The sequence below is a fragment of the Prunus avium genome, chromosome 7 (genome assembly GCF_965620075.1).
Source record: "Prunus avium chromosome 7, drPruAviu1.hap1.1, whole genome shotgun sequence".
NCBI classification, from domain to species: domain Eukaryota; kingdom Viridiplantae; phylum Streptophyta; class Magnoliopsida; order Rosales; family Rosaceae; genus Prunus; species Prunus avium.
Genome location: NC_142290.1, coordinates 5,215,606 through 5,227,849, shown reverse-complemented (window position 1 = coordinate 5,227,849; position 12,244 = coordinate 5,215,606). Strand labels below are relative to the sequence as shown.

The following is a 12,244-nucleotide window of genomic DNA, read 5'->3' as shown; positions in this document are numbered from 1 at the left end:
GTTCTCTATGCACCCTCTTGCTTGCAGCTCTTCTACGCATTCTTTCTCTAGTTTCTCGCTCTTGTCTCTCCAAAACCTCTTCCATGTCTGCTATTGAGAATGGAGATTGAAATCTAAAATATGAGAAATGGAAATGTAGAGAAGATATGGAAATCTGAGAAATGGAAATGTAGAGAAGATATGGTGTTGGAGGTATGAGCTGAGCCTCTGGTTTTATAGAATAATTTAGGCAGATAGAGATGACATGTGGCGCAATTTTAGAGGGTGAAAATCTTATATGAAATTTGAAATTTGAAATTTGAAATTTGACATTTATCTGAAATTTGAAATTTGAAATGTATCTAAAATTTGAATTTTGAAATGTATCTGAAATTTGAAATTTGAAATTTATCTGAAATTTGAATTTTGAAATGTATTTGAAATTTATCTGAAATGTGAAACCGAAAATCTTATCTGATATGAATAGTATTTACACGTAGGAACCCAAAAATCTTACCCGAAAATATTATCCAAAATAATTGTTTAAGTAAAAAAAGTTGTGAAAAAACACAAAAAAATGAATAGTAGTTTCCATGGCAAGGGTTTGACGGCTGAAAACACACATAGCTTAATATGGCATGGGCAGCCACTATTCACATGAATAGTGTCAGTCCTAGCCCCCTCTTGCCATGGCAAGGGTTTGACTGCTGGAAATGCTCTTATGCGCGAGCCAAACCTCACCCCCCTTCCTAACCCACTACCCATGCCCACCCCTACGCCGGCTGCAATCCACCCTCAGGCGTTACCCATCTCCCAAACATTAGAATATATTAATGATTTTAATATCTCATTTGATTTAAAATTTTGAACTTGAATTTTTAATTTTTAATTAATATTTTATAAAAATGGGGTAAAGTGAGACTAAAGTATGTGTGAAAAATAGAGTAAAGTGAGATATAGCCAGCCAGCAGACGCTAGACAGGGTAGGCACTGAGGTTTCTCCATTTTCTTGAACTTTCTTTCACTCTCCATTCTTCGCCACCACGACGTTCGTACAGTATCATACAGTTAGGGTTTGTTTACAAGGCAGCAGACAAAGATGAGAATGGAAGATATAGCTTGGAATTTGAAGCTGTCAGAGGTGAAGCAGAGGAGCCTCGGAAAAGCCCACGAGACCTTGCGCGCCCAAGCAGATTCCATGGTCCAATTCAGCGTACAGTGGAAGGAGCTTGAGGACCTCTTCGACTCCACCAGGAACTCGCTTCAGATCGAATTACAAGAGCTCCAAGAGCTGAAGAAGGAAATCGACTGTAAATTGGCGGATTTTGAAACCAAAGAGTTGAACTTCAACTTGGTGATGGGAGCTAAAGCCAAGCAATTGCAGGGCATTGTACAGGAGGTTGAAGAGAGTAAGTCCCAATTGCAATCCCTTAAGTTGTCTATTCAAGAACATTGCGAAAAATATGAGGTTGAAGAGAATCGATTGGGGAAAGTACAGAAATTGGTTAAAGGCAAGGAGATGGAATATTTTAGTATCCAACAACGTATTAAACATGTGTCGAAAGAGATCGAGTCTAAGTCAAAAGAGATTGATTCTAAGGAGAGGCAATTAAATGATGTTCAGGGTAAGGTTGTCGATCAGTGGAAAGAATTTGATTTGAAGGATAAGGAAATTAGAGCCAAAGAAACATTGATTGAAGAATATGACAGAGAGATGAAATCCAAGGAGCAGAAACCTGGTTTGATTCATAAATTAATGCTGGAGTACTCAAATGCAATTGAATCGAAAATAAAAGATTTTAATTTGCTTGAGAAATCAGTGGGGGTGTGGGACTGCAAACTTGAATTGAGAGAGTTTGAAATTAAAAGGTGGTTTGAGAAGCTTGAAAAACAATTTGAGTCAAAAGTTGAGGAACTTAATTTGATTGATAAGAGGGTCAAGGATTGCATCAATGAGGTTCAGTTGAAAGAAAAGCTTTTATATTCCCGCGAAAAGCATTTGGATTCGCTTGATAAGTCGATTCAAGAATGTGCGAGGCGACTCGAACAACAGGCCAAAGAGCTGGAATTGAAACAACAACAATTTGAGAAGTCCACTGAAGAACACACCCGAAAGCAGAAATTGAAGGAGAAGGCTGATACCCTTCATTCTCAATTGAAGGTTGAGCAATTGGAATGCATCCTTAACAACAATGCTGTTGTTCCTTCGCCTACAAACAATCAATCAAGCATCATCAGAGATGGTAGGAGCTTGCAGGTGTTCATGAATGAGTATTTTAGGACGACTGATAGAGTGTCTGCGGAAGTCTCAACTGGTCTACGCGTGTCATCAGACCCAGCAAAATTAGTTTTGGATGCAATGCAAGGGTTTTACACTTCAAATTCAACTGTGGGAAACAGGGAGTTTGGTTTTGATTTGAGTGTAATTCGAAGGAGCTGTATTCATTTGCTAAAGGAGTTAAAGAGGGTCTCACCAGAAATTAATGATCAGGTGAGAGAAGAAGCGAAGAAGTTGGCGGGTGATTGGAAAGCTAAGATGATTGTGGCGGCTGAGAATTGGTTGGAGGTTTTGGGTTATTTGTGGCTTCTTACTGCATATGACTTGGCCTCTACTTATGACGTGGAGGAGCTTCAAACTCTTCGTGGTATAGCTGCCGAGCATGAATTGCCAGCTGAAGGGTGTGGGATCCTTGACATGGCAGATAAGGCACCTGGTAATATCTTTTCTTTTTTTTCCAAAACAAACTTCTTTCATATTTATATCTGTTTTTATTTTTATATATATTTTTTATCATTCTCTCTCTCTCTCTCTCTCTCTCTCTCTGAATGTGTATATAAAAATATTAAATTGATTTCTAATGAAATTCCCTACACTTGAAGAGTCATATGGGTTATTTATTATATTTCTTCACTATGGGCATCTACGACCTCTGAATTTATGGATTCGAGTTGAAGTTTCATTTTATTAGATTGGAATGCTGCAATTGTGTAGCATGTGGTTAGCGTAGCTTGTGGTTCCTCTGCTGCCTGCTGTTTCCTACAGCCTAGATTCTTGTAGTTTGTTGTCTCTTTTGCTCGCTTTGTTGGCCCTTGGGCCCTGTGGCTTCCTTAGCCACTTTCCTTTCATGTTTTCTCTTGTCTTTGACAATAAATTTCATTTCCTTTAAAAAAAAAATATATTTCTTATCCTTTTTGAGCTAATAAGTAGAAATCTATATCAGCAGCAGTTGATGCACTGTGCATATTATGGGAAGGGATAGGGTCATAGGCCTGTGAATCTTTCTTATTTTGTTTTATGACATTGATTCCACGAAGAAAAGTTTTAAAATGGTAATGCAGTGCCTTAATTGAGCTTCTTTTCAGAAGAAGAAAAAAAGACGTGAACATGAAAAATTCAATGCTTATAGTTCTTGCATTATGGAGTAGCATTGGTTACATTCTGTTATGGCATTCTTTATGTACTTTGAGAAGAAATTGCAAGCAATGATGAAAATATTTAAGAAATATTTATATTGTAAACAGTTTTTTATTTTTATTTTTCAAGAAGTTAATGCTTTCTCCTTTTTGCTGGCCTGAAAATAGTGAACAGTTTAATTTCTCCCTTTTTAAATTGTTTTTTTTAATTGTGCTACGCATCTCTTGTTGCATGTTCTTTTCTCATTTATATCGTAAGAATCCTACTGGACATATTTTCGACCAAAATCAGTGCCACGCATACTCTTCTTTTGGTGCCATTTGATCGTAGATCTTGTTAGTGCAAACTATGGAGATACCATATCCTCCAATTTTGCTCACCACTAGCACATGCTGATTTGGCATATGCAACCAAGCCTTCATTTTTATTTTTCTCATTTGTCTCTAGCTTTCCTTGGTAAGATTTGAATATAATAGCTATGTGCACCCTCACCCCACACCTTACCACTTGAATCAAAGCACAAGTTCCCTGTAATGCTATCTTGTGATATGTTAAATTGAGGATTTTTTTTTTATGGTCAGAAATTAAATTGAGGATTAATCACTCACTAACCTGTCTATCACCTTTTCCTTGTCTTTTACAATTTTAAAGCGAGTGGCATCGGTTGCTCCACTATCAAAACAGAGAAACCAGAATCTTCACTGGGCGAGAATGCAACAACCTTTTCTTCTCCAAATCTTCAACTAACTGCCACCACAAATACTAGGAATTTGCAGGGGGTTCCAAATGAGCATTTGAGTGGGAGTCATTTCACACAGAATGAAACTTTGCAGATTGCTACAGATGCATTGCCTTCTGCGTTAAATGGGGATGGGTTTGTAAAGCTTCGTGGGATGATTTCTCGGGATAAACAGCTTCTCAAATATTATCGGGGATTTGGTTTTGGAGATAAGATCACTGGTAATTTTCTGAAAATTAGCTTTGATATTGGTTTGTGTACCACTTACCATTGCTCTTATTTGTTTTTAATATGCTATTTAACTTCTTTCTGCTATTTAGAGTATTTTGGCTATAGGTGTTAGTAACTAAGAGTGTCCAAGATTCTTGTACCCCTTGGGGTGGATGATAGTTATTCTTGGCTTGGTTTTATATTCCTTCAAGATTTAATGGGTCAAATATTAGCAAATGGCCTGAAGGTGATTGAGAAACCTAAGATAACTTTTATTGATACAGGATAAGGTATTACAAAAATGTACAATGAAGTTAAGTCAGTAAACCTTTAAGTCAGTAAACCTTATTAGGAAAATGTACAATGAAGTTAATTCAGTAAGAAAGTATTTGCAGATTAATTGTGTTGGGATCTTTTATATATTGGAAGTGAAGGTTTCAAGTTCCGGTTCATGTTTTGCCTCACTGGTACACTGTGTTTTCCTTCCATAATTATTGTGTTCTGGTTTGTTCTTTTATATGCCCAGTTGTTAGTTAATGCATTGGTAACATTACTCTGTTTAAAGTTTGGGTGGTTAAGCTTATCTGAATTAGATTGATGAAAATCCTTCAATGTTGTTTTACATTTAGCGGATGTTATTGCAAATCTTGTTGAGAGGAAGCAACTGATTGAGGCTGTTAGATGCATTTACACCTTCAATTTAATGGACAAGTTTCCCCCTGTACCACTCTTAAAAGAATACGTGGATGATATACAGAAGCATTCCTGGAAAAAGTGCATGAAAAGGAAATCACTTGATGAAAAGGTACCTTAGCTCTTCTTTGCACATGCAATATCTGATTCTTAAATGGTTAAATCTAGCTAGGGCACTCCTCAATATAATTATACATCTTTCTTTTAAGGCTTGATTAATTTTGATCACAGGATAAGATTGCAGACAATCAAATAGTTGATCTATTAGTTGTGATTCAATGTATCAAAGACTACAACCTCGAGTCTGAGTACCCATCCAGGGACATTGAAGTAAAAATAACTAAGCTGCAAAAACTAAAGGAGAACTACAAACATTGTCTTGCCTCCAAGGTTGAACAACAGCAGAAAAAAGGGCAGAAACGTAGTTTTGATGCTTTTGCTCCCAAGTTTCAACCACAACATCCTAAAAGTAAATGTAAGCTGACAACAGTAGCAGCTGCTATGCCATATGCGTTGCCAACTCCCACCTCTGGATATCCTCAGTCAAGTTCATCCTCTTTGCCATATGAAAACAATGGACACCCTGGGCAATTCGGCATGGGTGCCAGCTACAGAGACATTTCTAAAGGAAATTGTTTCCAATGCGGCGAGTTAGGACATTGGAGCCGCAACTGTCGGAAATACTTATCGGAGAAAAAGAAATTAGATATGACAAAATCATCTGCGTAAAGTCCCTTGTTGATAAAGGTTATCTGTTTAGCTGATAGTTGAAATTCTTAATGTGTCTTGACTTTGGAGCGACTAAAGAATCACATTTGGAATTTTGTTTCAGGGGTTCAAGGAAAGAAAGAAGCTACGTGATGGAAGATTTACTTCACTCTGTAGCTCAGCCGGTGGGAATAGTTAAAGCAAGGAATTTCATAAGAATAGTACTATAATTTTATCAAGCATATTATATGTACATGCAGTAGGACGTAACATCCTTTCAGTAGTGTGTTTAATAGATGATAATTTCCTGTAAATTTTTCAAATGCAATTTGTGTTTGCAAAATTGTTTCTTTCACCTATTCTGGATCGCAAGCTAACAGTTTTTTTTTTTGGCCAAAGCAAGCTAACCATTTGTGCATTATTAGTCCTCCTAACATCTCTTCTGTAGATACTCTAAGATAACATCAGTTCTCTTGCTCTGTGATTTTTTCTCCCAACCCTAGGCCCCTTCTCTTCTTGTGCCGCAGGGGGGAAGTGGTCACTGACCCTCCTACCCTCCCCTCCTTTCACTCCCTCTTTCCCTCTCCCTCTTTATCTTCACTTTATCTGGTTTTTTTTCGTTCTTCTGGTTTTTTCTTCTTTTTCCCTTCCTCCTCTTCCTCTTTTCTTTCCTTTTCTGGTTCCCTCTCCCCCTTACTCTCTCTTTTTCTGTTCTCTCCCTCCATGTTTTTCGGGTTTTTTTTTCTCATTCTTTCCTCATCCTCCTCCTTCCCCCTTTTCTTGCCATTTCCTGTCTCTTCCACCTCTTTGGGGTTTTGCTCTGTTTTTGCAGAGTGATTCTCGGTTTTTTCAGTTTTTAGCTTTTGTTTTGTTTGGTTTTTTTTTTTTTTTTCAATTTGAGCCTGTTTGGTTGTCCTCGTGGCTCTCTCTAAGAGTTGGGTGCTTCTCCCTACTGTGGTGATTGCTTGAGCCTTGTGCTCTGTGTTGAGATTAAATGTCTCATGCCGTTGTGCCCCCTTTTTTTCGCCAATCTACCCCAACATCTCCTATTTTTGCCTTCTCTTCTGTTTGGAACTGGACTCTCCATTGGAATACAGCAACTATATCTATAAGCACTTTGCAGCACTATTATCGGAGTGTGTTTAGAGCTTTTGCTACGGTTCTTGCTCTGGTGCTTGCACCAATGCTCTCCAGTCTCTTGGTGTCCGTATTTTGGTATATACCTTGGTGTTGTGATTGGTTGTTGTTTTCTCTTAGGTGCAATGTTGGATTTGGGTGTGATGGAGAAGACGATCTATGGAGGAATGTTTTAGTGTTGAAGTGTTTATGCTTTTTGGGGAAGTTCTCTTATTGGCGGAAGATCAGTGAGTCTCTATGTGAAGCAGTGCTGACTTGTGTACTTGTGTGGTGGGTGTGTATCCCCTTCGTTGTGGCCATGATGGTGCGGTTCTCGCCCCTTTTATGGTGACGGTGGATTTATGTTTATTTTGTTTTGAATTTGTGATGGGGAAGATTATTATATTAGATTGTTGTTGGTTCCTTTTTCCTTCCTTTCCCGGATCGACCAATTTCAAGAATGGAACAAGGAATAGGAAGAAGCCGGGTCAACACCAATGCCCCGATTGGATTTCTGGCTCGCAAGAGGACTTGTTTAATTTAGGACAAAATTGAAAGGTGGGTAAGGTTGAGGAGAGCGGGCGAGCACGGGCTGGGCCCTGATGGCTTGCTTCTTCTGACCCAATAGCAAGTTGCGTAGGCATGCCACTATTAGGGATGAGACCAGCCCAATAGATCTGGTATATGTGATGTAGAGTGTTTGTTTAATGAACTTGCGCTTGTTCTGGACCTCTAATCAAGCCATTGTACTCCAAGGGGGGTATTGGCTCGGATGAGTTATTTTCTATGCCCCAATTAAGAGGACTTCAATATTCTTTTAGAAACAAGAAAAAACCAATGTTGAGGTCAATGCTCCCTTGATTGGGTTCAGAAACCTAATTCGGGCCCTAGATACCCCTAGATTGGGTTAGGATTCAGTTAGTTCGGTCCCAATGGTATGATTCGGGCCTAAATAAACCCTTGTTTTTGGGCCAATAAAGCCCTATTCGGACCTAGAACGGTTATTTTGGGTCAATCTAGCAATGAACAGTTATATCAAGAAGTTGAAATTTAACAATGCGGGAAAGTAAACTATAAGACAACAAATTTGCTCTTTGAAAAATCTTGAAGTTTGTTCAAGTGTTTACAAGACATTATGTCTGATTTTAGGGAGAGAGTCCTCTTGTGCTGCTGTCGAGCCTCTATATTTATAGATAAAAATCCCTAATGATGATGGTGGAAGCTGGAGGATGATACTTGAGTGTTGCCCAAAGTCAGCTGATGATCTGTCCTCGTGAGTCGATCCAAGGGTAGGAGAAATGATATCTCAAATGAAAATACTTTTTTTAAGGGATGTCCTTTTGATTTTTCATCCTTTCGCAGCTGGAAAACCAGTTAGAAGACGGTTCCTCTTGGTTTTGGCTTCCATTATCCAGCCTGCTTTCTTGCTGAGAGAGACAGTGGTCAAGTCATTCTTAATGGCGAAAACCGTTATTCATACCATCACGTGGGTCAACTGGTAATGGTACCCATTTTCTAACTTTAGTGTGGGTTATAGCAACTCCACCCATTTGCCCCTTGCCATGGCAAGGGGGGGGGCACTATTCACGTGAATAGTGGTTGCCCTTGCAAATAGTAAATTTTGTGTTTCCACCCATTGCCATGGCTAAGGGCAATTACTATTCATTTTTTTGTTTTTTTCACAAATTTTTTTACCTCAATAATTAATTTGGATAATATTTTCGGATAAGATTTCCGGGTTCCTACGTGTCATGACTATTCATAATCGGATAAAATTTCGGGATAAGATTTTTGGGTTCAATTTTCGGATGAATTTCAAAATTCAAAATTTAGATAAAAATTTGGGTTCAAATTTCGGATGAATTTCAAAATTCAAAATTCGAATAAATTTGGGTTGAAATTTCGGATAAATTTCAGCTAAATTTGGGTTCAAATATCGGATGAATTTCAAATTTCAGATAAGATTTTCATCCAATCAAATCAAGCGATGTGGCATCTCTATCTTGCCAAAATTTTCTATAAAACCAGAGGCTCAGCTCATACCTCTCACACCACATCTTTCTATATTTTCATTTCTCAAAGTTTAGAATTCATACTCAATTCATTCTTAATGGAAGATTTTAGGAGAAGCTTGGAGAGGCAAGAGTGAGAAAGAAATGAGAGAAACCGTAGAGCAGATGAAATCAATGAGTTGCAGAGACAAGTTGATGAACAAGTTGTCATAGCAGTGGCTTTGCAAGATGAAGAGAACCAAGGTCGCCGCCATGGTTCACAAGTCGGCCGCCGAAAGAATGTGGACAGACATAGGCATTCTCGGGGTAAGAATCTTTTGGAAGATTATTTTATCCCAACTTCTTTATACTCTAATGTTGATTTTCGAAGGCGATTTAGAGTGCAACCCCATGTGTTCAATAAAATCATGCATGATATTTGCAATCATGATGCATACTCTGTTCAAAAGTGTGATGCTACTGGGGTTTTGGGACTTCTTCCGAAGCAAAAGCTTACTGCTGTTATACGAATGTTGGCGTATGGAGCATCTGCTGATCAGGTGGATGAGGTTGCCTGGATGGGGAAGTCAACTACGTTGGAGGCTTTGGTAAGATTTTGTGATGCGGTTGAAACTCTGTACACTAGAGACTATCATCCTTGAAGCCGTTGCTGGCTTCGACACATGTGTTTGGCATGCCTTCTTTGGAGTTCCTGGATCCTAAAATGACCTCAACGTGCTGGGTCAATCCCCGGTCTTCAACGAGGTTTTGAGAGGCCAAGGCCCCAGGCCCCAATATCACCTATGAAGTCAACAATACAGTCTACCAGACGGGATATTATCTAGCTGACGGCATCTACTCGAGGTGGACCACATTTGTCAAATCCATTCCGAATCCCCGATCCCAGAAGGAAAAATTATTTGCTACCTATCAAGAAAAATACAGGAAAGATGTCGAAAGGTGTTTTGGCATCCTTCAAGCTTGGTGGTTGATTATTCGAGGTGCAGCCCGTATGTTTGATGAGGAGGTCCTCAGAAGCATTATGATGACTTGCATCATCCTCCATAATATGATTGTGGAGGATGAGTATGATTATGAAGCTGAAGAGGTCTACGAATCGGATCCCATGAACACAGCTTTGACACGAATTTATGAAAGGCCCATGGGGCCAAGTGGAGAACCGTTTGAACCAGAGCCGTTGGTTAGGGATGGTCGTTTCATGACCCGTATGATAGATCGATATCAAGAGATGCAATCTTCGTATGTTCATGAAAGGCGTCAACGTGACTTGATGGCGCATCTATGGGCGGTGATAGGCAATGAAGATGAATGATGGAGCATAAATGCTTTGGTTATGTTTTATTTAGTTATGGTTTGGTTGTGTTGTTTTTTATTTATTATGGTTTGGTTGTGGTTTTTTATTTATTATGGTTTGGTTGTGGTTTGTTATTATTATTGTGGTTTGTAGTTTTTTTTATTTTAATTATGTTTTGTTTGATGTATGGAATATGTTGAATAAAAAGGTCTTTTATTGAATGCTTTGTTTATTAAATAAAGAAATCCAATACAAGTCATTAAGAATTACTACTACTAAAATAAAAAACATGAATTACAACAACTTTAAGAGAAAACATGAATTACAACAACTTTAATAGAAAACATGAAAAATACAAATACATAAAAGGTATGCCAACTAATTTAATGGTTTTCATCATTTAACCAATCTGTGTTGCTAGGCCCATCATCTTGGAAAAGTCTTTTTATTCTCATAACATCCCTGCGTTCTAGCTTCCAAAATTGTTTTGTTTCAGGGGACATATGGCTTGTATCCATCGCCATGGTTTCCCGATCCGTCTTCTCCATATCTTTTTTGCGCAAATACTTCCTTTCTCGTGAAAACTCGACTTGAATTGCCATCTCGTTATCTTGGCGTTTCTGCTCCAGTTCAATTCTTATGGCATTTTGCCTTGCAATTTCCTCCAAAAACTTTGAATTACTATTACTTGAATTACTCGCTTTTTTTTGCCTTCGCAGCCTTTCAGCCAATGGGCCTCGGCTCCTTTTCGATGGGTGAGTCTTCACTCATAGGGGAATCGAGAGGTGACTCCGATGTCATTGAATCACGGAGTGGCATCTCATTTAACACAACGGCGGGACCCGTGGGAATAATTATGAAGCGTTTGCAATATTTCACCACATCCCAACATTTATGATGGTTGAAACTTTTTTTGCCACCCCCGGTTGCACCGAACCACATCTGTGCTTGAATCATCTATTTAACAAAAAAAAAAAAGGAAATGCAAGAAATATTTAAAATATATTGGATATGCAACTAACTAAAAAATAAACAAATGGAAATGCAATTAACCTTGCAAATAAATTGGAAGTGCAAGAAATATTAAGAAACAATTGGAAATGCAAGAAATATTAACAACATATTGAAAATGCAAGAAATATTAACAACATATTGAAAATGCAAGAAATATTAACAAAATATTTAAAATGCAAGAAATATGAACAAAATATTTAATTTGCAAGAAATATTAACAAAATATTGAAAATGCAATAAATATTAACAAAATATATAAATTAGGACATTAAACTTAATGAAACGACAATTACAAAATACTTACCTCGTTAGTATGATTTTCCCCGCTTCTACAGTTTTCCATCGCTTTTGACCACGCATCTCTCCATTTTCCCAACTCTTCATTTAGAATTTTCCACCTACTAGATAATGCCATTTCCGTACGAGTCGACCCCAGAATTTTTTCACAAAATTCGGCATGAATTTTTTTCCACATATGAAAAAATTTCATCTCATTGCCTGTCACGGGACAATGACAAACTTGGAGCCAAGCCTCACACAAGGAAACATCTTCCATGGTGCTCCATGCCCCTCCGGTTTCGATAGAAGAAGCCATAAAAATAAGAAGAAAAAAAATACAAGGTTAAAGAGAGGAAAATGTTGAATAAAGAGTGAATAATAGTAGAAGTAGAATAAAATGTATAAGGATTGGTGTTGAAAGTGAAGGGTATTAATAGGTATTTATAGACAAAAAAAAAAATCAGAATTTTTTAGTATTGTTTTTAAAAAATTTCGATTTTTTTTCATAATTTTATTGCAAAAAAATGGCCAGCCGTTGGATTGGAGGAGAGAAGCAGATCAGAGCGCCCAGGTTACGACACCTGTCTTCTAGCCGTTGGTGCTCACGCAGGGCTGACGTCAGCGCAAGCGAATTCAAATTTTTTTAACGTTGGCGCGTGCATTGCACGCGCCAACGTTAAAAAAATTTGACTGCGCTCGCTGACGTCAGCACGACGTCACCCCAAACCGAGTTTTGGACCTCGGGCTGAACTAGCCTTCGGGCCAGCCCGACTTGCTGGGACCCG

The 12,244-nt window shown here is 38.3% G+C and overlaps 1 protein-coding gene across 1 annotated transcript; it reads left to right on the top strand.

Annotated features, from left to right (window-relative positions):
• The first annotated feature begins 941 nt into the window (after positions 1 to 941).
• LOC110769411 (uncharacterized) lies at positions 942 to 6,103 on the top strand. Its single transcript, XM_021973375.2, has 5 exons — positions 942 to 2,693; positions 4,046 to 4,354; positions 4,973 to 5,148; positions 5,268 to 5,783; positions 5,869 to 6,103. Exons 1-4 carry the CDS (start codon positions 1,079 to 1,081, stop codon positions 5,763 to 5,765), a joined length of 2,598 nt encoding a protein of 865 aa, XP_021829067.1. The 5' UTR covers positions 942 to 1,078; the 3' UTR covers positions 5,766 to 5,783; positions 5,869 to 6,103.
• Positions 6,104 to 12,244: the final 6,141 nt, after the last annotated feature.